At 42.2% G+C, this 27583-nt stretch overlaps 1 protein-coding gene across 10 annotated transcripts in view; it reads left to right on the top strand.

Moving 5' to 3' along the window:
- Positions 1–27583, top strand: part of KIAA1217 — a 232825-nt gene that overhangs the window by 189885 nt on the left and 15357 nt on the right. For 4 of the 10 annotated variants that reach the window (XM_083376370.1, XM_083376367.1, XM_083376375.1 and 1 more), the window contains 7 exons: positions 270–441; positions 1063–1214; positions 2568–2702; positions 9483–9602; positions 14031–15512; positions 15992–16114; positions 16784–19879. In XM_083376370.1, the coding sequence (XP_083232496.1) occupies positions 270–441; positions 1063–1214; positions 2568–2702; positions 9483–9602; positions 14031–15512; positions 15992–16114; positions 16784–17308 (2709 nt within the window). In that variant the 3' untranslated portion in view covers positions 17309–19879. Of the gene's footprint in view, positions 1–269; positions 442–1062; positions 1215–2567; positions 2703–9482; positions 9603–14030; positions 15513–15991; positions 16115–16457; positions 19881–27583 lie in introns of those variants that run through there. The other 6 variants (XM_083376369.1, XM_083376373.1, XM_083376374.1 and 3 more) reach the window with 6 other exon arrangements.

The raw sequence follows: 27583 nt of genomic DNA, 5'->3' as shown, positions 1-27583 counted from the left end.
AACCTGTACCAGAGTCCCACTCCACAAAGTTCACCTGCTTATGGCCTTCTTTCTGGGGAAGCTGGCAAACAGAACTGGCTGATGCAACATCAAAGGGGTCTGATTGAATCATCTTTTTGAACAGTATCTACTAATACGTGCAGAGTATTTTATCCCACCGTCATCAAATACAGAGATAGTAGGAGAATTCATAGCACCCTTCCTATTTGCTTCATGCAATGCAGAATTCAGTATATGATTAGGATTTGTTGTCTTTCTTTTTTTTTCAGAAAGCAGAGAAGAAATGGGAAGAGAAAAGGCAGAATCTGGATCATTACGACGGGCAGGAATTTGAAAAACTCCTAGAAGAAGCTCAAGCAAACATTATGAAGTCAATCCCAAACCTTGATGTACCTTTGCAAGCAACTGTCTCACCCAAAGCTGATGCAGCACAAGTATCTGGTAATTAAAGTTTATTCTTCCATCTGTAAGAAACACCTGTGGCCCACTATCAGATGAATTAAAGCAGGATTTCTCATCCTCAGTTTTACAGTCTGAATTGGACAAAGTAGGAGAGGGAGAAAAGGAAAGCAAGAAGGACAGGGACAAGGGCAGTGGGCTGCACAAAAAAGTCAAGATGGTGGCAGTGACGATGTAATCAAAACTACTCCTGCTTTTTACACGTGATGCACCAGTATGGCCACCACTTGGCCTTTTTTTTTCACCCAATTCTGCAGATAACCATGGATAGATAGGTCCTTAATGTTGTACAGTTCTTATACCAGTCAGCTCTAATTCAGCTAAATGTTTGTTGATCTTGTCAACATTAACTAGAATGAAAATGCTACATTACAAATTTTTGCTCTTCCGTCTTGCTTAGTTTTGGTTTGCTGCTGGAACTACATCAACATAAAAAAATGTATTTCGCCAAAAGCAATTAGCAAATTTCCTTTGTTTAAATTTCTATCTTACCTATCAAATGTGGAAAAAAATGGATTACATAATTCTAAACTTGACGCAAGAGTCTATCTTGCAATAGACTGTATGAAACCACTTCATTGGAGATAATCTTTGATTTTTCAGAAGATAGTCCCAAAACAGAACAGGAGCTGGAAAAGGCAGTGAAGTCTCCACCTCCTCCACCTCCACGGCGAAGCTATGTGCTAGGATCTGGATTAAGCACAAGACTGAGTGAAGTCAGTTATACAGCCAGGAAAGATAACACTATCTCCAAGGTTTGATGATGGAGGCACCTCAGATGTCCAAAACAGGAAATATTTTGGGACCAGATAGTATCTAGCTTATTTTTACATCACTTTGAATTAAGTACTGGGAGGAGGGGAGGTATGATCTAAACAGGCAAGAAATTTTAAAATAAGATTTAAAACCATATTTATTTATTTATTTATTTTTATTTAATAGGTGGGGCTGCTAGCACTGTATGGGAAAGTGCCCCCGCTACCATAATTATAACCATTAACTAACAGGTTATTCCCAGCACATAGGACTTAGCCTTTCTGCTATCTTACCAATATACAATCTCACTCATGCTGCTTCATTTCTGTGTATGTTTAAGGAAGGATTTGCACCTTGAAAAAGCTCATATATCTTATACAAAGGGACAAAATGAATCAGAGCAGTTCCATCAAAATGATTTCAGAATATTCTCCTTTAACCATCTGTTAGTTTCAAACTAAAATAAGAAAATCAAAGTACCTGAAAATATTTTAGTCAAATGCAGATAGTCTTAGACTTACAAATAGTTGCTTAGTGACAATTCAAAGTTACGATGCATCCCCCCAAAAGGTACTTATAACCCAGTTCCAAAGTTTTGATGGTCTCACACACATTGCAATCATGTGACTGCATTTTGGGCGTTTAGTAACTGATTTGTAGCATCCTGCCAACACATGATTGCAATTTACATTTTTGCCCCAAACTCCAGTCTTCAGCAAAAACTCTACACGGCAAATAATGGATTCCCTTAATTGCAGCATTTGCTTAATGACTGCTGATGCACTTAATCATGGTGATTCACTTAATGACCACTGCAAAAAAAAATCATAAAATTGGGTCAATCATGTGATGACACAGATTTATGATCATGACTTGCAAGCATAATAGACAGGCTCCATTATGGTCATAAGTCAAGGACTACATCTATGTGTAAAATCCCAAAAGGCTAATATGGCATAGTAGTTAAGATTCTAGTCCTCCATTAAACAAAAAAGCCATCTGGGTGATTATGTCCAGCTGCTTCTTCTCAGCCTCCATATCAGTACCAGACTATGCGATAAGTTGACTGAAAAAACAAACTTGTGCTGCATCATGCATTGATAGTTTTACTTATGTAAAATCGGCAACCATGGTGCAAAAATGAGTGAAATCCAATAGGATGCAGGCAAAGAAGAGCCCCAACAATGTGCCTCCTGTCCAGATTTGATAATAAGGGATGCCTGTCTTTAGAAGGATGGGGTAAAGCCCAGATGTCTCCAGAACACCAAATAAGAACATTGAGATAATTATGTGAACAGTATATAAATCAGATGAATTATAACTTTCTCCTTTCTTGTTATCATGCAATTTAGGGAAGCAGTGAAGATTCTGTTCAAGGAACACCATCCAAACTTTTCCCAGAAAAAAATGTCTCTCTTCAATCAGTCAGCACACCAATAAAGGATGAAGAGGAAGAAGAAGGAGACAAAATAATGGCAGAACTACAGGTATGAGGCTGAGCTTATCAGTTTGCCTAAAGTGGTATGTAGCTTTTCTAAGGGAACCTCGAAGGCAATACAAGAGAATGAAGAAGTTTCCCTGGAATGATGGGAGGGAATTTGAAGCAGAACTAGGGCTATCCAGTCCCATGGTTCATATTTAGACATTGGTCACCAAAGTAAGTGATTGGGATAAGATTAAGATAAATTGTTCCTAAATTTTTCTCATTTAAGCATCCGACCAGGTGGTTCCGCCCCAGGCGCCTAATGGACCCGGACCGGTTCCAGAGGGCGCTTGGGCCGATACCTATCACCCTTACCCACAGCCCAGTCGATGCTCTGGTGGAGGCCTGGGAAACGGCTGCCACCAGGGTACTCGACTGTGTTGTACCCATGCGACCTCTGATCCCGTTGGGCTCCATGGTTTTCTGTGGAGCTCCGGGAGATGAAGCGTCGGAGACGAGGTCTAGAGAGCGGTTGGAGATCCAGCCGATCCGAATCCGACCGATTGCAGTTAAGAACCTTCATAAGGTCTTATCTTGCGGCGATAAGGACGGCGAAGTCTAACTACTTTGCCGCCCTTGTCGCGTCCGCAGATAATCGCCCGGCCGCCCTGTTTAGGGTGACTCGCTCCCTCCTTAACCAGGAGGTGAGGGAGGATCCCTTGCAGGGACGAGCCGAGGAGTTTAGTCATCATCTGACGGACAAAATCGCTCGGATCCGGACCGGCTTGGACTCTGACTGGGCAGAGTCTGATGTGGAGGAATCAGGCGGTCTTGAGCACGTTATCTGGACTGAGTTCGACCCTGTTTCCCCTGATGATGTGGACAGGATCATGGGGAGACTGAGCTCCACCACCTGTTTGTTGGATCCGTGCCCCTCCTGGCTAGCTTATGCGGCTCGGGAGGGAACACGAGGCTGGTTCCATGCAGTAATAACTGCTTCTTTGAAGGAGGGTGTCTTCCCTGCCGCCTTGAAGGAGGCGGTGGTGAGACCCCTCCTCAAGAAGCCTGCTTTGGACCCGGCTGTTTTAAACAACTATCGTCCAGTCTCCAACCTTCGCTTCCTGGCGAAGGTTGTTGAGAGTGTGGTGGCGCATCAGCTCCCTCTGTTCCTGGAGGAAACTGATTATCTGGACCCGTACCAATCGGGCTTCAGGCCTGGACACAGCACGGAGACGGCATTGGTCGCGCTGGTGAATGATCTCTGGAGGGCTAGGGACAGGGGTTGCTCCTCTGTCCTGGTCCTATTAGATCTCTCAGCGGCTTTCGATACCATCGACCATGGTATCCTGCTGCGGCGTCTCAGGGGGCTGGGAGTGGGAGGCACCGTTTTACGGTGGTTCTCCTCCTACCTCCAGGGCCGCTCGCAGTCGGTGTTGACAGGAGGGCAGAGATCCGCCCCGAGGTCTCTCATTTGTGGAGTCCCTCAGGGGTCGGTTCTCTCGCCCCTCCTGTTCAACATCTACATGAAGCCGCTGGGCGAGATCATTCGTGGTTTTGGGGTGGGGTATCACCAGTACGCTGATGATACCCAACTTTTTCTTTCCACCCCGAACCAACCCAGTGATGCCCTCTCCGTGATGTCCCGGTGCCTGGAGGTGGTTCAGGTCTGGATGGGGAGAAACAGGCTTCGTCTCAATCCCGCCAAGACTGAGTGGCTGTGCATATCGGCGTCTCGGGTTAACCAAGTTATTCCACCTCTAACGATGGGGGGTGAGGTGTTACCCCCCGTTGATAGGGCTCGCAACTTGGGCGTCCTCCTGGATTCACGGCTCAATTTTGAAGATCACATAGGAGCCGTGACCAGGGGGGCTTTTGCACAGGTTCGCCTGGTGCGCCAGTTGCGTCCCTATCTGGACCGAGACGCCCTACGCACGGTCACTCATGCGCTTGTGACCTCCCGTTTGGACTACTGCAACGCTCTCTACATGGGGCTGCCCTTGAAGACCACTCGGAGGCTTCAACTGGTGCAGAATGCGGCCGCGCGAGTTGTAATGGGGGTTTCCCGATACTCCCATGTAACACCTCTACTCCGCGAGCTGCATTGGCTTCCGGTTGCCCTCCGGGTGAAATTCAAGGTGCTGGTTATCACCTATAAAGCCCTACATGGCCTGGGTCCGGGTTATTTGAGGGAACACCTGCTGCCGGCATCAAACGCCCTTCGCCCAGTGCGCTCCCACAGGGAGGGTCTGCTCAGGGTTCCGCCGGTGAGAGATTGCCGGCGGGTGACACCCAGGGATAGGGCCTTCTCAGTGGGAGCGCCTGCCCTCTGGAACCAGCTGCCGGTAGAGCTGAGGACTGCTCCCGACCTACGATCATTCCGCCGGGGCCTGAAGACCTGGCTCTTTGAGCTCTCGGGCCCAGGCTGAGGAGAAAATTTTAACTGGGGTTTTAATCTACAGGGTGAATTTAATGCTTTTTTAATTGGTTTTAACTTTTGTATGTTTCGATTTTAATTCCCTGTAAACCGCCCTGAGTCCTCAGGGAAAGGGCGGTATACAAATGCAAATATTAAATTAAATTAAATTCTTTTTTTGTTTTAAACATAGTTGTTTGGTTCAAACCTCATTGCAACTTAATTCAAAGGGAGGGAAGTTAACCTGGACATTGTTGAGGATTTTATTTGTTACACTCTAAAGATACCAAAGATTTTATTTGAATTCCTGGGATTTAAATTTTGAAACAGATTGAGAGCCAAGGAAAAAATAATTCAGGATTAAAGATTTATCAAAATAAACGTATTATTATAAAGTAGAAGCTATTTTTATGGAAAGCATAATTGGCCAAATTTGAATTGCATTCCAATTCTTCCAATGAAAATTGTTGAGATGGACATTTGCTCAACTGTATGTTGTAGGTTTTTTATATTGACTGCACTTTTAAAGCTGGCCGGACAATCTTTGCAGTTACTTTTCCTTTTATAGTCAATAGAAGACAAATATTCATAAACTAGTGTCTATCTTGGACATCAGGACCATCAGCCATCTTAGCAAGTAGATGATTGCACAGTTCTTCAACAGGGCTTCGGTTGCCAATGTAATAATGCCAGTAGGTCGGGAGTTGCCAGCAGACTGGGTGGACATGGCCAGAGTGGGTGTGGCCAGCTTAATGTTGCTCTAGCGGGTGGGGCAGTGGGCAGGAGGGCATCTTGCTCAGCAGGGAGGGAGGAGGAGAGTGGGGAGGGGCTGTGCTGGAATCAGGGCTCCTCATGCCTTCCGCTACCACCTGTGCTCTTCTGCCAAAGATACCATGGCTCCGCTTGCCTGGCAGGGCGGGGGTGCACTTGCGCACGGGGACAAACATAGGGCTGCTGCCTCACTTTCTGTGCTGTGCCGGGACTGAGCTGGACTGGGCGTGGAGACTTCTTGCGTGGACATCGAGAGCACCCACTCTGGCTGCCACTCGTCCCGGGGCAGTTGCCACCATCCCGCGCTCTCCAGCCCATTGCCAGCCAGGCAGGCATAATGGGATACCTCCCTTCAGGCTCCCTCAGCCTCTACCCCCCCCAGGCTGAGGCTGGTCAGATTCCCCCCGTGGCCAGCCCTGTGCACATCCCCGGGCAGCCCTCCTCCATCCTTCTGCTTCTTCTGCGGGTGGACCACGGCTTACCAAGCTGGGTGGCGCCTCTCCCTACACGCATCCTCAGGCGCAGGAGCCGGGCAGCCGTGACTCTCGCTCCCCTCCGGCCTCCATCTGCTGAGGCCCGAGCTTGGTGCGCCCAGCTGGCCTGCAATGGGTTGGAGAGCACAGGATGGTGGCAGGTACCCCGGGACGAGTGGTAAGTGGGGTGGGCGCTCCCAATGTCCACACGGGAAGAAGTGAGGAGGCTCCGCACCCAGTCTAGCCCAGCCCTGGCAGGGCATGGCACAGAAAGTGAGGCAGTAGCCCATGTTCATCAGACCCAAACCTCGCAGAGTGCTTTCTCCCACTGCCCCAACCCAGTTCCTTACCTCTGCCTGGCTTGTTCCATGGCTTCATGGCAGCGACATTGGGCAGGAGGCGGCAAACGGGGCTTGCTGAGGATTGATCTGCATTCACCGCCCATCGCCACCCTCAGAGCTGGCAATCATCAGAGCCCCATCACGGGAGGACTCAGGGGTGTAGGGGTCCAGCCCTATGAAGCCCACCTTCTTCTCACCCGAGCTGCCCAGATACATGTCCCCATTGCGCAACTTCTGCTTGGAGGCCGATTGCACACGTGAGCAGGACAGCTGTGAGGGGCAAAGGCGCTGCCCAGGGCTGGAGGGTAGGCCGGGCAGATTGTGGGTGCCAGACAGTGCCTCTACCCCGTGCGACTGTCCCGCTCATGCATGCAATTGGCTTCTGTGCCACCACCACTGCTGGTGCCTGCAATCTGCCCAGCCTCCCCTCCGGTCCTGGGCAGCACCTCTGTCCTGTGCAGCTGTCCCACTGGCACGTGTGATAGGCTTCTGCATTGCCGCCACTGCCAGTGCCCACAATCTGCCCAGCATCCCCTCTGGCCCTGGACAGCGCCTCTGCCCCACGCGGCTCTCCCACTCGCATGTGTGATCAGCCTCCAGACTGCCGCCTCTGCCAGCGCCCGTAATCTGCCCGGCCTCCCCTCCACCTGGTTTATGCAGCTCCTCCTGGGGCCCCACACTCACTGTTAACCCTCCCACCACCATGCAGGGTAAGGTTGCCACCCCTCCTCCACCCAGATGCCCTTGCCTACCCCAAGTGTTTTTTTACTAACCTGCCATTCAGCTGCATTCCGTCTCTATTCGCTTCTCAGCCTTCGCCACGCGTTTGTGGGACTATCGGTAAAAAAGAAAAAAAAGTTCCATGAGACTTTCTAACTTCTCGTGAGATCTCACAAGAAGTTAGAAAATCTCATGGATTTTTTTTTTGTCCCACAACATGTGATGAAGGCTGAGAAGCGAACGGAGAAATGGAATGCAGCTGAAAGGCAGGTTAGTAAAACAACACTCCAGGGAAGTGAGGGCATCTCGGCGGGAGCGGCAACCTACCCTGCGTGGTTTCGGCAGGTGTCTGGCAGGGGGAAGGAAGCAACCAGCCCCACCCCACCCCTCGCATGGAGTGCCCTGCTCCCGCCGTTCCCCCCACCCCCACACAGCACCTTTTTTCTAGCTCTGACATGTCATTTCCTTCACTACTGTGTGGGACTGAAAATAAAGTTCAATCAAGCAATTCCAACTTTTTTTTCCCGCGAGAAGTTGAAATTAATTGATTGAACCTTTTTTTTTTTTTGCACACAGAGGCCTAGGACTGGGGCAACAGCGTGCATGCCCATAGAGAGGGCTCTGTGTGCCACATGTGCACACGCCGTAGGTTTGCCACCACGGAGTTAGGATATACAGGTAGTCTTCAGGAATATGATGCCATTGTAGTGAGTGTGAGGCAGTCTATACTGATTCCCCTCCTGCCTCCCCCTCCAGAAAATTGCATCTTGTGTGAACAAAGCAATATTACATTAATATTATTGTTGCTTGTAAGTATTAGCTCATGTTAAGGTAGGAGATGAACTCCAGCTTTTCTAGAGAAGACTTCCACTCTTCTACACTCACTGAACTACAACTTCCATTACTGTTTCATGCTGGCTGCAAGGGTAAATGAATTTTTAGTCCAATCAATTCAGAAGATTCAAGCTGAAGAAGAATGCTATAGAGCAGTACTTCTCAACCTTAGCAGCTTGAAGATCAATGTATCCGGGGAATTCTGGGAGTTGAAGTCACGTATCTTAAAGTCACTGGTATAGAGAAATAATTGTTTAGTTCTTTTATTGGTATTAATTAAAGCAGAAGGCTGAGGCCTAGAAAAAGGAGCGATTTGTAGCACTCTCTGATGCTAACAGTTTAGACTGCTTGTAGTGAAACCAGGACTGAACTATAATTGAAACAGAACAAATCAGCAAAGCAAAGGAAATTTTAGTCTAAAGAGTTTTCTTTAGATTAAAGTTAATTTTTTATATCATGACCCTTAAACTACTTTTGAGGGAGGAAAAAATGGCTGTAGTTTTAGTTTTTGAATTTTTTAAAGACCAAAGGTACAAATAGTTCTTCTTTAGAAACTGCCTCCTGAAACCACCATTCACAGTTAAATGATAATGAAAAAGTAACTTTTCAGTATTTATTTATTAGACATATATGGAACATGTATGACTGGATAGAAACACTTATCCAAAGTTCGGGTTACAGGTAAGGAAAACAGACACGCCTTTCTAGATTTGAACTTAATGAGACAACATCCAAATTGATAGATCTGTGAAGTATTAGAAATAAGAAGCTGCTGTAAAATACTGCATTTGTTCTCCAGCTTTGTGTTGGCAGCAGCAATTTCAGTTTTCAGTCAGAAATCTTTTATTCCCCTCTCTGGAACAATCATCATAGATCTATGTTTGGGGGGGCGGGGGAAAGGCACTATGGTATTTTGTGTTTAATGCTAAGGTATTGAAAGTTAGCTAGTAAAATAATAAATAAAGTTCTTCCATGGATTATTCCACTGTTTAGCTTGACCTGATTGATGACAGTGATTCTTAAGGTTCACATACAAAATTTATCAATTGATTCAGGAAAGAGCAGGGCTTTTTTTCTCATAGAACACCCAGAACGGAGTTCCGGCACCTTTTTTGGATGGAACCTTGTAGGGTAGGCAAGGTGGGTTGTATGACATGTGTGAGTTCCGGCACCTTTTTTTTTTTTAATAAAAAAAGCACTGGGAAAGAGTATACATGATTTCCCTACAAAGGAAGAATTGGCTCAGGGGTGGGAAATGTTTATTAATAACCTGCCCTATTTTAATCCTCTAGGCCTTCCAGAAGTGTTCTTACATGGATATAAACTCAAACAGTCATGCTGAACAGTCCAGAAATGATACACAAATAAAAGATGCGAGGTCTGTGGCCTTAATGCATCCTAAGGAGAGGAAGGTAACAGGGACATTTGAACTCTACTACAATCTCTTAGCCTTACTTTCTTCCCATCCTTCCAAACTAACCTTATATCAGGTTAACACTGTGTCTTGATGGCTGTTTTCATTTATGAGTTAACTTGTACCAAAGAGAATTAATAAACAGAGTATATCTGTTAATAAACAGAGTCTAATGGACTCTTCTTGAAACAGGAACGGATAATCATAATCAAGATTCATTAATGTCCTTTCAGAATCAATTGTGTATTACAGTAGAACATTTTTTTAAAAATTTATGTTCTATTGTAATTCACAATTGATTAAATTTAAAAAATAAATGAAAATTGTCTGTTTTGATGTCATGCTTTAGAGAAAAATCCAGATTTACAAACATTAGTATATAATCCTAGTAGCAAACCTTATTATGATAGAAATTTTTTCAGGAATTCTGTATAAAATTGCACAGCAAAAATTATGTTTTTGTTTTCTTGTCTCCTCATAATGAAAAAAAAATACAGTTTGAATTTAACACATTTATTTATTAAGTGAATTATGCAAGAATAATTCCTTTTCCATTCTTGCCTTCATAGTTATTTTTTTGAAAATCTGTAGCTCACATATTCATAAATAGTGCCAAAGCAGGGAATAATGTAAAACCATTTACTAGACATTATTAGCAACTTTTAACTTCACAATATTGACAAAAGTTTGTAGAAACTCTTTAAAAATTGTCCATATTAAAAAGAATAGAATTTAAAAGAATAAAACAGCTAAAAACACAACTCAAACTAGAACTTGAAACAGAAGGCAAAAAGCACACATCTAATTATAAAAATGGATAGAGGTGTCTTAAAGCTGATGCTGAAATAATTTAAACCAACCTTTTGGGTACCAGGGACCAGATCTGTGAAGAGGTTTTTCCGTGAACCGGAGAGGGTGAAGTTACGTGTGCTGCCTGCATCCCATGGATGGGGCTTCACTTATTTGCGCGGACCAGTTTCTAGCATTGCGCAGACCAGTGCTGGCCCATGGACCAGGGTTTGGGACCCCTGATTTAATGTTCAACTGAATGAGGAGTAATCATTAACCTTATAACAGTAGGTGCTTATTAATTCTGAGGCAGTTTGAAGCAATGAAAAGACAGTATGCAATGAAAAATCCAGCTCTACTTCATTTCAATTCCTTTTTTTCCATTGATAGAGTCACATTCTTGCTTCCACTTATAGCAAACATTACCAGTGCAGACATGTTCTTGGGGCTTCTCAAACAAGGAAAAAGTGCATTATTGAAAACCAAAGTTTGATAAAGAACCTTCTTCCATCCCTTCGGCCAGCATGTACAAAATAGCAGATCCTAAGAAATGGGGTTGATGTAGTGAGATGAAGGGAGAGATGTCATACAAAGAATGCCTAAGAATCTATAACAGATGAAGGCATCACTTGTGTCCCAACCAACAGGGATGATTCTCATAGAGCAGGGCTTTTCAACCAGTGGTACGGGTACCACCTGTGGTACATTGGCACTTGACAGGTGGTACACAACCATCCTAGAAAAGTGGTAGCGGAGGAGGGGAATGAGCTGAACCGGTGGCAGCACTGCACAAGCCTGAGAGATGGCTGGAGCTGAAGGGCTGTCAGGGCTCAGTGGAAGCGCCAGGATCAGCACCAGGCTCCAGCTGGAGCTTGGCACTGATCCTGGCACTTCTGAGCCCAGAAAAAGCGCCGATCAGCTGGAATGTTGCAGCACCCCCAGGGTCTTGTGATTTACATTCAGATGCTTGGCAACTGATTCATATTTATTATGGTCACAGTGTCCCAGGATCATGTGAAGTGACCAAAGCCTGCTGCAACCACCCAGCAGACAGGGGGAATAAAAACCAAACATCCCCCACCCCACCCCTGCTGCCAATCCTCAACAGAAATGCTCACAACAATCAAAACCTTGGACAGGAGGAAGAGTGGCACCGGGCAGGCAGGCAGGTGTGTTGCTCGGCTGTGGCTTGGGGGGCACATTTTTCAGTGCCATTGTAACTTCGAACAGTAACTAAGCCAACTGTTGTAAGTCAAAGACTACCTGTACTTCATCACTTTTTTCCTTTTTTTTTTTTTTGGTCATCAAGTTTTTGACACTTTGTTAGGCGACTGGTGGTACTCGGATGTTGCTATATCCTAAAAGTGGTACAATGGGTGAAAAGGTTGAAAAGCCCTGTCGTAGAGCAAAGGTCGGGAATGATCGGCCATTTATGAGTTGTGGACTTCAACCCTCAGAATTCTGGAAGTTGAAGTCCACAAGTCATAAAAGATCTGTGATTCCCCACCCCTGTCATAGAGGATAACCTTGTTGCTCAGGGTTGAATTATTGGATCCCTGATTGTCTCTGCACTTGCTTCTCTTCAGTAAACATATCATGACAGGATAGGCAGCATTGTTAGCTATAGACATAGAAACATAGCCATTCCATAGAAACAACCAGTAAGTTGCATTTCAATATGTCCTGATTATGTTATCTACCTTGGTAAAGAAACGCCAGTAGGAAGAAAAGTAAGTTGAGAGAACAGAAAGAATCCAACAGGAATAATTCCACTACCTAAAAATACATGTTTAATAGCAAAGTTGTCCAGTATTAATTTCTGGCCCCTGAAGTGCAGCTGTTGCTGTCTCTTACCCCCTCCCCTCCGCAGTATCTTCAAGCAGTATTCACCTACAGCTTTGGGCTGTTGTTTTTCCCTGTGGTTTAGTCTGCATGAGCTGAATGCTAACACACTATCTCTGCATGGTAAAAGCAAATTTAAACTCCCTTTTATTTGCTGACAGTTCTCTTTCCATCTCTTTTTTTTTTGTAAAATCAGTTCCTCTGCACTAAAAAAGTGACTTTATTATACATACAAAAGCTTTTGAGTGCCAAGGTAGTAATTTATAGTTTATAAATTTAATAATGGCTGTATATTGAACATTCCAGCATCATAATTTGATATCGAATAATTGTGACCTGCATAGAATTTTCAATTCAATTCAAACAGTTGCTGAATTAAATTTCTAATATGACCAGGGCTTTTTTTCTCATAGAATGCTCAGAACGCAGTTCCGGCACCTTTTTTGGATGGAACCTTGTAGGGTAGGCAAGGCAGGTTGTATGACATGTGTGAGTTCCGGCACCTTTTTCTTTTACAAAAAAAGCACTGAATATGACAGACCACACTATATGTAGTCTGTATTTGTCATCCCTTTCTTTGTTAAGATTATTATATTTTTATACCTGAACATCCAATAACTGAAAGAAGCTGTGCTTGACAGGGTAGTATGGAGAGCACTTGCTTATAAAGTCACAAGAGTTGGACATGACTAAGTGGTTTTAAACTAAACTAATGTAATATTTTTACACCACTGTGTTTTCTAAAGATCTTTAGTTAGCTGGGTTGGTCTTCGGAATTGATTTCAAATTTTCATACCCTCTTTTAACCACTCAGGGCACCTGACAAATTAGAGAAGATGGCAAAACTAAGAGCAGTATCCCACTTGCATTTTCACACCCTGCATTCAATGTCACATTCTTTAAAAGTGAAGTTTGGTGCAATTCTTCTTCATATTTGAAAGATTGGTGAAATAGGAATCGTTTGTGCTCTGCAGAATTTGTAATTACTGTAGGAGTACTTATGCCAATAGCAAAACCTGCAATTTGAGTATGCAGGCTTAGAAGGCTAAGATAGGTTGTCTTGCTATCGAAATGGAAGGTTACACTGGACAAATAGAATAATCCAGTTTCATCTGGCATCAGAGTTTCATCTCTATGGGAGGATCTGTTTCTCTTCCTTTATAGCTGCTCCCTCAATCTTACCTTGAATTTAATTGTAAGTTAATTTGTCAGGAAGGTTGGAGTAAAATTTGCTCTGCCACTTTTTGTAAATTCTTTTCTGTCAAATAAGTCCAGAACTTGTTTACTCTCTTAAAAGGCAATTATGTTTCATCACAGAAATTGAGAAAACAACAATTAAGAATTAAAGTCTGGGGTGGGAAACAGTTTTTTGGACCACACATCCTAATATAGTGGTTACAACTGATTTTTTTTATAAACTAGGAAAACAGTTAACATGTTAGAACATTTGTAGTGGAATCATTTTGTCTCTTGTGACTTACTTGGGGGCAAAGTATTTCACAATATGGAGAGCCTTTAAAGGACCAGCTCCATCTAGCATCCACAGTGTCTGCAAAATATCATATGTTGTTCACAGTTTGAAGCTATGCTATGAAGAGATATTGAAACCAACCGAAGACCATGGAAATGGCTATGTATTGATATAAAGAGGGGCATACATATGTTATCTGATGATGTAGCAGCTGATTGGGATAATATCAGATAAAATCTCCATAAGAGGGGACTAAATGTCAAATAACAGTCCTGAATTAAAACAAAAGCAAAAACCTAAGTAATGCAACTCTTCCCCCCCTAGGTTGATGGGGAGGCCACAAAAGATAGTGACCATCCCAAGGACAAGACTGAAGGGAGAACAGAAGCCATGATCTCAGGTGCTTTCAGCATCACTGAAAACTCTGCCCTTAGGCCAGAGTTGTTTTTGGAAAACAAGGATTATGCCAACAAAAATTCATTTAAACCAAACACAAACGTCTCTAGTATGTTAGAAAATGAAGGAAAGAGATGTCCTGAAGAAATCGGAAGAGAAAAACCAAGCTATGTTGTAGTAAGAGAGACTGATCATAGCACATCCCCAAAAGACTTGCTGGAAGATGCAAAGGCACCTCTTGTTGGCCAAACAGATTCATACGCTCAAGAAATGTCATTAGTTTCTCCCTCAACACAAGCACAGGAAAGGTCAATGAATGCCTATAATCAAGTCGCACTAAGGCATAAAGTATCTAAGAACATCACCTTAAATGATATTGATGAAGTAGAGTCACCAGCTAGTATTCCAGATGAGGAGAGTTTGCAGTCAGAGAATGTTGGCTTCATGATTACTAGAACAGCTGTCCAGTTTCTGTCAGGTGGAGAGGTTCATGACATAGTGAACAGGAAGGGAAATGCTGTTCAGACTGTGAACATTGATTCCAAGAATGAAATACCATCTCAACAAAGCATGGTTGAAACTCTTAAAGATGAAGAACCAGTGGTTTGCTTGGACAAAAAACCAGTCATCATTATTTTTGATGAACCAATGGATATCAGATCAGCTTACAAAAGACTTTCAACAATATTTGAGGAATGTGATGAAGAGTTGGAAAAAATGATGACTGAAGAAAAAATAGAGGAAGAAAATGAAGAATTTGATGGTTGCTATGAAGAAGCCTCTGAGACAAATAGGATGCAGATTACCGAGAAATCAAAACAACAAACTTCCTCTAATTCAGCAACCCAAGTTCTACAGTCTGAAGGACAGGAGACGAACAAAAAGGAGCATCAGAAATCCAGTTACATTTATGGGTCAGAATCAAAGTTGGATGTTCCTGATGCTAAGAAGAAATTTAAATTTAAGTTTCCTAAAAAGCAATTAGCCGCTCTCACTCAGGCAATCCGCACAGGGACTAAAACTGGGAAGAAAACATTACAAGTTGTTGTGTATGAAGACGAGGAGGAAGATGGCACTCTAAAACAACATAAAGAAGCAAAAAGATTTGAAATACCTAGTTCTCAATCTGTTAACGCTTCTGAAAAATCAGAATCAAAGGCAATTGTTCAGGCATCTAGAACTGAAGAAATCAGGAAGAATACATACCGAACTCTAGACAGCCTGGAGCAAACTATCAAACAGCTAGAGAGCACAATTAGTGAGATGAGTCCAAAATCAGTTTTTGAAACCACAGGCCAGGCAGAGAGACCTCCTGGCCCAGGATCTTTCTCACCCAAAGAATCCATAGTGGTGGAAGAAAGCAATGCTGATGTTGAATTCCTTCCTTCAATACGATCATCTTCACGAAAGGTACTTTAGTATGAGAAATCACAACTCCAGCTGCTTTCTAAAAATCTGCAATAGTAATCAACAATAAGCAAGAGGTGTCTTCTGATTGGTTTGCCTCTTTTCCGGTGGCTTGTTGGTGCATCCAGTTTAGTACCTAACAGCTAATATTGTGTGTTTTCATCTTTAAAAAAATGCTGATTTTATTTTTATTTGATTTTGGTGGTGGGCATAAAATGCTTACTTGATATTCTATTGTGGGTGCAGCAGTTAAATTAAGATTGATTAGCAGTTGAATTTTTATTCCATTTCTGATTCCTGAAATTAACACCAGTGCTTTGACTTTGATGTGGTTTCCTCTGGTGCTTTCCATGCATGTTGAGCTTTAGCTTCTCACCTAAAGCAGCTTTTCCTCATGTGCTGTGATCCTTCTCATCTATAATGAGCCCAGCTGACCTACCTCCCTTGTCTCTTTCCTACCCTTATACCTGCTTTCCTCACAGAATTCAACCAATACTTCACAGACAAGCAGGATGCCAATCCCTGCAGCCACAAAAAGTAGGCAAGGAGGTGTGGACAAGACCATCAAACAGCACAAGCTACAGGATCAACGCCAGTACAGACAGGTAGTTTTACCCTAAACCAAATCCTGGGATGGAGTCAGTACTGAGATGTATGCTTTGCATAAATGTATAAGTCCAGTTGCCAGTTTTGGATGCTACCAAATCATGAACTGTCTTCCCAGTGAAGATCTTGAATTGGAATCCAGGGCTTGAGGGTGTGGGGCATGAAAGTATCTAATAGTTGCATTATTCTGATATCAGCTTTGTGCATGTTGTGGCAAACATCTCCTGCTTTTGAAGTTTTGTTTCAGTACTCAGCTGTAATACTTTTTGAAGTCAGCCATAGGAATTGATAAGTCTGAAGTGTTTCTGATTAAAGTGTTTATACTAACTCCCTATTTAACAGATTTCAATCGACACCTCTTAACCACCCACCGGAGTGTTTCCATCTTCACCTTAACAATTCTGACGCATGTTTCATCAGCTGATCAGCCCCCATATTTGTGGTCACTTTTTCACAAACCCTTTTCTTTGAACTCCCTCTTGCTCTATGCGTTTTCTGCTGTGCAGCTTAAAGGGACAGGAAAAATGGGCAGAGATCCAGTCCATAGATACAAGACTTAGGGCAGGTTTGAACAAGTCCTTATTCTTCTCAAGCTGAATTTCCTACATATTCCCATGCTTTGTGATGTATGCTGACTTAAACTTGTCTCCCACCATCTTTATTTACAGGCTAATGGAAGTGCTAAGAAAGCTGGTGGGGACTATAAAGCTATTTCCCCTATTCTATCGGCCTCAAAAATTCCAGCCTTTTCTTCCACTTCTGGAAAAAGTAGTTCTGTGTCTAGTGGTGATAGCACTAACCTTCCAAGCCTATCTACTAAAGCCTCTGTTCCTTCTAATTCTCTCAGTCCTCCAACAGGTCGTCCTACTCATTCTTCTTCCTTAATCCCTTCAGTTGCTAATGGCTCCTTAAAATTCCAGAATCCTACTCACACAGGTAAAAGCCACAACCACCTTTTACTTTCCACACAGACTCAAAATGGCCGGCCAACCCCTCTTCCTCCATCTTCCTTTTCCTCAGCTTCCTCCTCCTCCTCCTCCTCCTTACCCTCTTCCATCTCTACCACATCACCAAACCAAAGTATGAAGAACATTCGGTCAATCCACACACCCAGCTTTACCAGCTACAAGTCCCAGAATGGAAGTGTCAGCAAAGCCACTCCATCTTCCACCATCAGCAAAGAGCCATCTTAAAAGTGATACCTGGGCCTGTACAGTTCACCAAGCCTTCCTAATATGCTGATGATGTTGCAACCAGTCATACAGCTGAAGATTGTTACCCATCTTGTTGTATCATTTCAGGCTGAACGCTACATTTGTGCTAAATACTAGGGTAACGTCATGAATTAGTAATAAATGTAGTTTTTAAACATTCATTACTGGTGAAACAGGCAAGGGGATTATATATGAAGCACAGATTGTTCTTTAAGCAGAATCTGTTACAAGGTTCGGAAGGATGTGAGTGGACTGTGTGCACAAAAATGTACTGAGCATGAAAAGCTGTATTTAAGAAGCCTGTGGTTTTTGTATAAAGCTATTTTTAAGTACAAGTATCAGGTGATAATGAGAAGACTGTAAAACTGAAACTAAAATATTTTTCTTTTATTTTGGAGTTATTCAAATTTGTTATAGATTTCTATTTTTGTCAACAAAGAAAACCATCATGGTTATTTTAAAATTTCTTTTGTCAAAACATTTGATACAATTATAATGTACATTTGATAGCAGAATGCACAAACACAAAAGCTAAGACAAACACTGATGGGGCAATTTTATTGCACTGCCAATCAGATTATATTTAATAATTTGCTATGCATTTTGGGAAAGAGGAGTTGCTTATTTGCTTATTCATTTTAGCTAAGCTTTGGTTTGTTTTTCTTTTTTCCATATTAATTAGACTATGTAGTACTACAATGTGGATTTTTGAAGTGTAAACTTCTGTACTGCTCTGTATAATGGAAAGCCTTTGTACATATTATAATATAAAGATTATAAATATAAATACATGAATCTAAACAATGCATGTGGCTGGGCACATTGAATACTTTTCAACACCAAAACTCCATTATGCATACAAATATTGGAAAATGTTGAATGTGGGAAAAAGATTGAGGAGGGTTTTAGAAATCATCATCCACAAAATTAGAGTGCACTTTTGTGATACCTTGTTTATACAACAATACCTTGTTTATACAATATACATAAGTAAAAGGAAAACCCTTTGCAAAAATAAAGGGGTCCATGCTTACAGTTTGGTATCACTTTGTCACTAACAGTAACTTCAAGGTTGACTCAGCCTTCCATCCTTCTGAGGTCGGTAAAATGAGGACCCAGTTGTTGGGGTCAATAGGCTGACTCTGTAAACTGCTTAGAGAGGGCTGTAAAGCGCTGGGAAGTGATATATAAGTCTAAGTGCTATTGCTATTGTTATTCTTAATCTTGGACATGATCTGGCAGGAGATATCCTGAAAGCCCATTGATTTCAGTAGGAATGTGCATGCATGTGCTTACATTCATTTTGCAAATATTAACTTTCATGGCTCAGTGTTTATTTTACAGCTACTTCTTATAAAAGAAAAACATTAATGTACTCATCAAAATTATGGCTTTGCTGTTGATCAATTTATTACAGAACATTCATGTACAAAGGATATAGAAATAGATGATGAAGATAGATGATAGAGAGAGAGAGAGAGATAGGCAGATAGAGATAGGCAGATAGATGTATACAAAGAGAACATTTCTATCAAAATCTTTCAGATGTGTTTGATGCAGGATAGTGACTAAACTTGAAAGTCAACAGGTTAAATCTCATATCAACAATAAACTGTGAAGGAAACTACAGTCTCCGGGTTTTTGCCTTTTTCTTAGTCGTCTTGGGCATAATCTTTGATGCTGAATTGCTAATCCATATTGGCAAAATTGTTTTTCAGTCATGTAATTATACATATCAAGATAGTATAGGTAGTTAATAAGCAGGGATCCTTTTTCAAATATGTCTATTAGATATTTATCTAGAGACATCTCTATGCTGATACATTTTTCATTCCTAGAGCTCTCAAAAACAGTTCAAAATTGAACGATGGCCATCTTCATTGCTGCCAACCATACAACTCTGAGCACCATAAGCCAGTTAGTCTTTCTTTTCGTTCAATAAGGAAGTATAAGTTTCTATACCTTTTGCAGAGCTTTAGTGTTATAAATGAAAAGAGATCCTGTGAGTAATTATGAGTACAGGACACTGAGGCTAAAATATATCAATTTAGCTATTGAATTACTTGACATCAGAGAGAGGTGGCACTACTTCTGAGACTCATGCTACTACTGCATTTATGTCGAGAGCACCAAAACACTCCTGGGTTGAAAGGATTGAATGGTAATATTATTGTTGCCTGGGGGAATGTTCAGTTGGGGGCTCCTTTCATGCCCCTTTTAATTTGCCCACCAAAACAGTACCCATTTATCTACTTGCAGTTGCCCACTTTCAAACTGTTGGATCAGCAGGAACTAGAGTGTGTGATGAGAGCTCACCCCATCCAACAGTAGCAGCTGGCTCAAATGCAAGCATAATGATCATCAGACCAACATCCTAACTTTGTGAGTCACATAGTCCTAAGACTCATACTGAAACACATTTACATTCCCATGGGTGCTTGATTGATTCTTTACTACGATGGGAGTTTCCTCCACTTCATATCCACTTCATATCAGTATGTCAAAGTCTTGTTTCAGGGTGGATGGATTGCACTGAAAACTTCCAGACTATCATCCATAAAAGACTGCATTAACAATTAAAATGGAAAGTTTACAAGGAGAGATGGGAATCTGAAGATGTCAATAGAAACAGTGGCGTAGCGTGGGGGGTGCAGGGGGGCCCGGCCGCACCAGGCGCAACATCTGGGGGGGCGCCCATTAAGCTCGCCGGAGGGGGACGATTCTGCTTCGCCGAGGATCGGAGGAGCGAGCGAGTGGGCGGAGCGTAGAAAGCAACTGCATTCGCTGCACCCAGCCAGAGCAGGATCCCGTCCTCTCGCGGCTGCGGATCGCCTCCTTTCTCGGGTGGGGGTGGGGAGGCTTGGCGGCATCTCGCCTCCCTCTCTTTCTCCCGCCGCGGCTCTCCTCCGCTTGGCTCTCAACCTGCAAGCCCGGACCCCCCCGCCCCAGCTCCCGCCCCCGTCTCCTCCTTTCCCGGAGGTAAAGGTAACAACTGCAGCCGCCGCACCTGCGGCGGCTTGCTGCTCCTCCTCCTTCTCCTCCTCCTCCTGCCGTATTGACTCTCTGTGGCCACTCGGTTCCCCCTGCAGGAGGCGATCAGGACGCCCCCCCGACACACGTCGCCAGCAGCGAGAGTTTCCAGCCAGTCCGGCGAATCTTTGGGGCGAGGTGCCAAAGAGAAGGAGGCAGCTTGGCTTGGATAAGCAGCGTCTGGGCAGAAAATAGGTCAGGCGCCACAGCAAGTATGAACTCCTGGGGTTCAGCCTAAGCAGGCAAAGCTGCAGGGTGGGTTGGTTGGCTTTTCCGGCTTTGGAATAACCTTGGGAAGCTGAGGCATTGTAAGTTGGAAGTCATTGTTTGTTGCCTAACATGTTGGGTCACCCCACACCACATGCTAAGCCATAAACCGTGGTTGGTATCCAGGGTTTAGGACAAGATGGAGAAAACTAGCCAATTGTGGGATCATAAATCTTGATGAAGCCCATCATCGCTCCATGTGATGTATGCACTCAATCTACAAACGTAGTCCAAGCCTATTCACATCTGTTGTAAGGTCATTCTCTCGTGGGGTTTATCTTGACATCCACTAAGAGTGGAACAAACATGCCCCATTAACCATTTTCAACGCCATGTCCTCTCTTTGTCTCATCCTAAATCACAGCTGAGGCACCTTAAAGTTGCCTTGTTTCAGTTTTAAACTAGCATTTTCCCTCTTCTCCAGAGACCCTTTTTTGCCTTGAACCTAACTCAAGGGTAGGCAACCTTGGCTCTTTTATGACTCATGGACTTCAACTCCCAGAATTCCTGAGCTAGTGGAAGAGACTCGAGTGCTAAAATCCATGGGTTAGGGGGCGCAAATTACTTGCCTTGCCCCGGGTGCTGACAACCCACTCTACGCCACTGAATAGAAACATTCTTTAGGGAGAAATACACTACAGGGATGAAAAACATGGGTCCTTGATTTTTATTTTTTTTAAATTCAGAATCTTCAGACAACTGTAGGATTTTAATACAATTCCTGACTGGGAATCCCTTGAACACCTCATGAGTGGATTATTGCCGTGGACTTTATATGGCACTGTTCTTTATAATGGTCAGATCACAAAGTGCACTTCTGTTCTCTGGTGCTGTCTCCCTCTGCAGATTATTTGGGTCTTTTAGCTCAATGACTAATGGACCTAAGGTGCACCAGAGGTAACTTAGGGCTTGGTGGGGAGGGGAAAATGATGGTCAGTTTGACTGAGGTCTCATTTCTATCTAGAGCAGATAGATATCAAGGGCCTCTGATTGGATTGTTCCTATGGGACCTCTCCCTGTTTATTGATATTGTGGGTTTCATGGTTTTCCAAGGAGATGTGGAGGATGGAATAACAGAAAACAATCAGAGTGGAGCAAGAAAGATAGTGAATCTGAGAAGTTTCGTGAAAGAGTCCATTATAAGCATTATATTATGGTGATATACTGGAAACTAGCCAATGGTTTTGTTTAAGATGACTTGCTGTGTGTTCAGGAGGGAAGAATCACCTTTTAAGGACACTGTGAGAAATATTCAAGGGTTCTTCATATAAAGTTGTTTAAATCTGTTCAAAGTTGGATTCCAACTGGATGAGTCCATGCAAATTGATGTGGTACCATCTTGTTCTGTTACCTGGGAAGAATTTACTATTAACTAATGAAGAAATAAGGGACGCGGTGGCTCAGTGGGTTAGGACGCTGAGCTTGTCGATCAGGTCAGCAGTTTGGCAAGTCGAATCCCAAGTGCCGTGTAACAGAGTGAGCACCTGTTACTCGTCCCAGCTTCTGCAAACCTAGCAGTTCGAAAGCACATAAAAATGCAAGTAGAAAAATAGGGACCACTACGGTGAGAAGGTAACAGCGTTCCGTGCTCCTTTGGTGTCTAGTCATGCCGGCCACATGACCACAGAGACGTCCTCGGACATGTGCTGGCTCTTCGGCTTTGAAACAGAGATGAGCACCAGCCCCTAGAGTTGGAAACGACTAGCACGCATGTGCGGGGGAACCTTTACCTTTACCTTTAATGAAGAAATGGACAGAATCTTTGGGATGTTAACCTGGCCACTTGTCCTTTTGCTCTTTACTCCCCCAGTTACTTAACACTGCCTGACAGATGACATATGATTGGATCATACAATGTTTAATACATCTTTAAGTGAGAAAGCAAGCAGTCAGTGGTATGAACCCTCTCAAAGAAGCATGGCTATGAATAATTTTCATCTAGCTTCTAAGTTTGTCATCTTAGAGAATGCAGCTAAGATGGTGACTAGCTTGCAGGTCCAGAAAGTATTAGAGGAAATAGATCTTTCAAAGCAAGGGTACAGAGTGGAGATGGCATTGATTATACAGAGAGTCCTCACTTAACAACCATTCATTCAACGACTGAAGATACAACAGATCTTTAACAAATGGTACTTATGCTGGATCCTCAGTTACAACTATCTAGTCACATTGAGCATTGGCAGAGCACCTACACTCTTGACAGTGTAAGCACTCTGCCAACATGAGGAGTGCTTCAACTTCCCCCATCCCCCTATCTCCCCTTCCCCCCTCTGCTCTTTTGGCCACCTGCACTCTGCAGTCCCACTCTCCTGCACTCTGCCACCTCCAAATGACCTCTGCTGTCTTCTTCCTCCTGCTTTTTAAGGCCTCAATGGCAGAGTGCAGGACAGAGAAAACAATAGAGATTTTATGGGGTGGGAGAATGGGTGGGAGGGGTTTTAAGCTGTCAAATAGGGCAGGACAGATATGAATTCTTTCCCTAAGGGTGCCCCCTCCTTCAAATCTCTATTCTTTTGTGTGTGTTTTGCTGTTGAGTCCTAATGGCTGCAACCAGAACTACCAAAAGTATGATTGCTAAGTGGTGCTATAATGGGATGTTTAGCCCAATGACTACATTGCTGAGTGACAAAATTCCAATCCCAATTAGGGTCATTAGGTAAGAACTACCTCTACTTTTCTTTGATCTTTGTAAGAACCAAACTGGTGTTGGTGCAACTGTAGCAGTTTTTGATTTCTCAGTGTCATATTAGTGCACAATTAAGAAGATTTATCACCAAGTTTAGTGGTATTTGTATATAAGGAAACTGGTAGCATTCTCTATAAACTGACCATTGTACATACACTTATTAAAGTTATGCTGGGCATGGGCAGTTGCTCATAAGTTTCATTTAAGTTTTTTTTGTCTGAGATATTAAAATGTGACTCTAATGATGCACAATGATGCCACTCCAGTTGTCACCCTATCCATTATTTCTGGATTTGATTCAATCCATAGGATACTCGCAACAGAATTTGCAAGGAGCTTTTAACAATCTTTATGGATAGCAAGGAAGCATTATAACTGTCTAATGTTCTCAGATACTGTTTAGTTTTTCCAGAATTAGCTCAGGTTGACTAAATGGTCAAAATCTTCCAGAATCTGCTGCTGAACTGTGGTGGACATGACAATTCAAAGAATACCTCCTCCAGAAATTTATGTGGAACCAAGGATATTGTTGCAATTATGATCAAGACTTTTGGTTTGCAGCATACCACTTCTTATTTGATTTATTAAAAACACTTTAAAAAAAGATGGAGCTGGGACATTGGTTGATATCAAAGGAGATACCAAGAAACATCGCAGCATCTAAAGGAATGATGTTGTCTACTCAAATTTACAAGGATACTTACACTTCTGAGACACACAGAAATTGTCTCCATCGCCACTTAAAAAGAATGTTTTTTATTATTTCAAATGACTGGCTATTAGAAAACCATGGACAATTGGAAATCATACAAAAAATCTATTAGTAACTCGAAGGCACTTGTATTTCCTTTTTGTAGACTATTTCAAGTTGTGCTGATGTCAGTAGGTAGTGCCAGGATATGCTAATTAAGGATAACTTTTTGATGGAGGCTCAGGTATGTAAGGAGGATTACTATATAAGGCTTCATTACCTTTCAGATAGGCATCCTAGGAATATACAGTATCTATGCCCAGAAAATTTTAAAAATAAAAATAATTATAAGTGGGAAACCATCACCTTATTTCAAGACGTGAACACAGTAAAGCTAAATTATTTGACATAAATATATAAAAAGAGTGCAGTAAGTATTTTCTATTACTCCATGTTTCCCCAAAAATAAGGCTGGGTGTTATATTAATTTTTGCTCCAAAAGGGATTATTCTTTGGTTAGGTCTTATTTTCAGGGGAATACGGTATTAAATGCATCTGTCTGGCTGACGATCTTAACTGGGGCTTATTTTTGGGGTAGGGCTTATATTACGAGCATCCTGAAAAATCATGCTAGGACTTATTTTCCAGTTAGGTCTTATTTTCAGAGAAACGGGGTAAGTGTTGTGCAGTAAAAGTGAAATATCTCCAAAAAGAAGCGTGTTCTGTATGTTTGTGTGCATCTTTGAGTATCGAATTCTAACAACTGATTTTAAAAATGAGAGATTTGTGAGTATGAACTATTTCTCCCCTGAAATATTTTAAAATCTCTTCTTCCCCTTTGATATTTTGATATCTTGAGGCTAGGTGTCTGTAAATATTGACAGATTAAATAAAGAAAATGGTTACCTTCAAAAATTTGTACTTTGTTATCACCTAAAGACAGCAAGAAAACTCTGCATTTGATCCACTGGCTTATCTAAAAGGCACAACTTCTGTATCTAACATGAGTAGATAGTGGCCAGGTCTTTGTTACCAGCCAATGGCTAACCTCCCTCTGAAAAAACTTACATGTTACTTATATAAATTCCATACTCTTCACAGCAGTACCATTTTTTATCTCAAAGAAATCCCCAACATACATTGTTGGTAAGTATTTTCAAACACTCATTTATGTGAAACACTGTCTGTCTTAAGGTTTTTCCCCCTAATATTTCATAATTTTCATCTTACCTTGCATTTTAAAAATATGATTCTTAAAGAAACCATTTATTTAAAATTTTGTATAATTTATTGTGTGTTATATTATTTGTGTAACTATCAATGATAACATATTTGTAAGGTTTCTCCGGAAGATTGCAAACCCTATTATTTTATACTTTGCAATGATTTTCTGTAATAGTTATAAGTAGTTATAAAAGTTTAACAACTGACAGTGCAGGTGTCCTGGTGCTTTTAAAGCAAATAAACATAACTTATGTGTTGTACTCTATTACAGTATATCCTAATGAAACCCTAACAAGCTCCATTCAGAGAAATCAACATGTTCAGCCTTAGCATTAGACATGTTGTACAAGCCTGAATGAAATGTACTGGATTGGATTGGAGTATATGGACAATGTTCTTGGTTGTTGTTGTTTTTTAATTTTATAATTGACATATTACCATCGATCTATCTGTAAAGGTTCATTTTCTTTGGTAATTAATTGTTCTTTACTGTGTTCAGTTTGATTATATTCTTCATTTAGTTGGGGTTTCTCATTTAATTGCCTGAGTCTCAGAGTGGCTAGACTTGTCTCTAAACTGTTTACTTTTTCTTTAAGCAATGCAATTAGTTTATATTTAATAAAGATATGATTTCGTCTTTCTTCTGGATTCCATTATACTTTTTAATTTTAAAATAAAATCTAAATAAGCAGCCCTTTCTGCAGAGAACAGTTTGCCATCAAAAAAATGTCCAATCTCTTCAATGACCGGTATTCCACAAATACACAGCCTTTCTTCACATGGTACTCAATGGAATCACCACATCCTTACCATGGAGTCTAATTGTTTGCAACAATTTCTAGAAAAAGCTCTTCTATGATGTTGAGGCGTTATTGTTGTTGTTGTTAGTTGCGAAGTCGTATCCGACCCATCGTGACCCCATGGACAACGTTCCTCCAGGCCTTCCTGTCCTCTACCATCTTCTGGAGTCCATTTAAGCTCACGTCTACTGCTTCAGTGACTCCATCTAGCCACCTCATTCTCTCTGTTGAGGTATATAAATTATTAAATATTTTTCTAATTGGGAGGCTGCTTTGTGCTAAGCCAGCCACTTCAAAATTTAACAAATTTAAATGCTGCAATATCATAAGTCCCTTCCTCCAAACTATTTCTTTCTTTTGTATGCATCCTTTTTAAAACTTTATTTTTTTTTCCTTTAAGCTAGTATATCATTTTATTTAACTTTCTCTTAACACAGATAATCTCAAATACATTTTCAATAACATTTGGCATACTTTAGGAATTACGTAGGCATTTTATATACATATAAATGTTACATTTTCAGATTTTAGATTAAGATTTTCTTTCAATTACCAATATCAACCAGGTAAAAATTCATCTGGTTTCAGTTAACTCGTTAGGTTTAAGTCACTCCTTCCAGCTTGTCTTCATGGAGTAAAATCTTTTTGTTCTCTGGAAAGTTTATCAAGTAGTAGACAAGCTTCCTTTTTTCTCCAGGAGTTCTCAGGGTTTTGTCTATAAAAGTCCATAGTTCCTCCAGTTCCCTAGGGGCATGGTATACAACTTAGGTTTGGGTAGTTTGGCCCTTGTTAGGATTTCTATGGAACAGTTGATTGGCCAATGGGGTGGGAGCACGTCTGACCCCTTTTTACTGAAAACGTACCATTAGTCCTAGTACTCTTTGATGATCTGAGGATTGCCTTGGGGCTGGTCTTTGGTGACTGCTCCCACCTCTCCTTACGGCTTCGCTTAGGGATAGGCTCTCTACAGTCCTTCTCCCCTCCCCTTTTTAATTTTTTAATTTAATTTTTTAATATTTCTATACCGCCCTTCTCCCGAAGGACTCAGGGCGGTGTACAGGGCAAGAATAAAACACAGAATTACAAAAGTTAAAAAGTAATTAAATACATGCCCATTAAAAAACAATACATAATAAAAACCCCAATAAAAATGACAATAAAAACCCCACCAATCCCCCCTCAGGCCAGGCCGGCTTGTTCGAACAAGTATGTTTTTAGATCGCGGCGAAAGGAGCGAAGATCGGGCGCCGTCCGGAGCTCAACCGGTAACTGGTTCCATAGTTCCGGGGCGCCCACAGAGAAGGATCTCCCCCTGGGGGCCACCAGTCGACATTCTCTGATCGGTGGCACCCTGAGGAGGCCCTCTCTGTGGGAACGCACAGGGCAGAGGGAAGTTGATGCTGGCAGCAGGTGTTCCCTAAGGTACTCCGGACCCCTGCAACATTCACACATGGGGTTTTCTTTCCTATAAGTGGACAGTAAGCAAACTGAAGTGAATCAAATGCTGGAGGGAGGCTGGATACAATAAAGTCCTTTATTAGCCTTTCAAAGCAGAA

Source organism: Vipera ursinii, assembly GCF_947247035.1.
Source record: "Vipera ursinii genome assembly, chromosome: Z".
NCBI lineage: Eukaryota > Metazoa > Chordata > Lepidosauria > Squamata > Viperidae > Vipera > Vipera ursinii.
The sequence above is the reverse complement of the archived record's forward strand: the minus strand, read 5'-3'. Positions and strand labels throughout refer to the sequence as shown.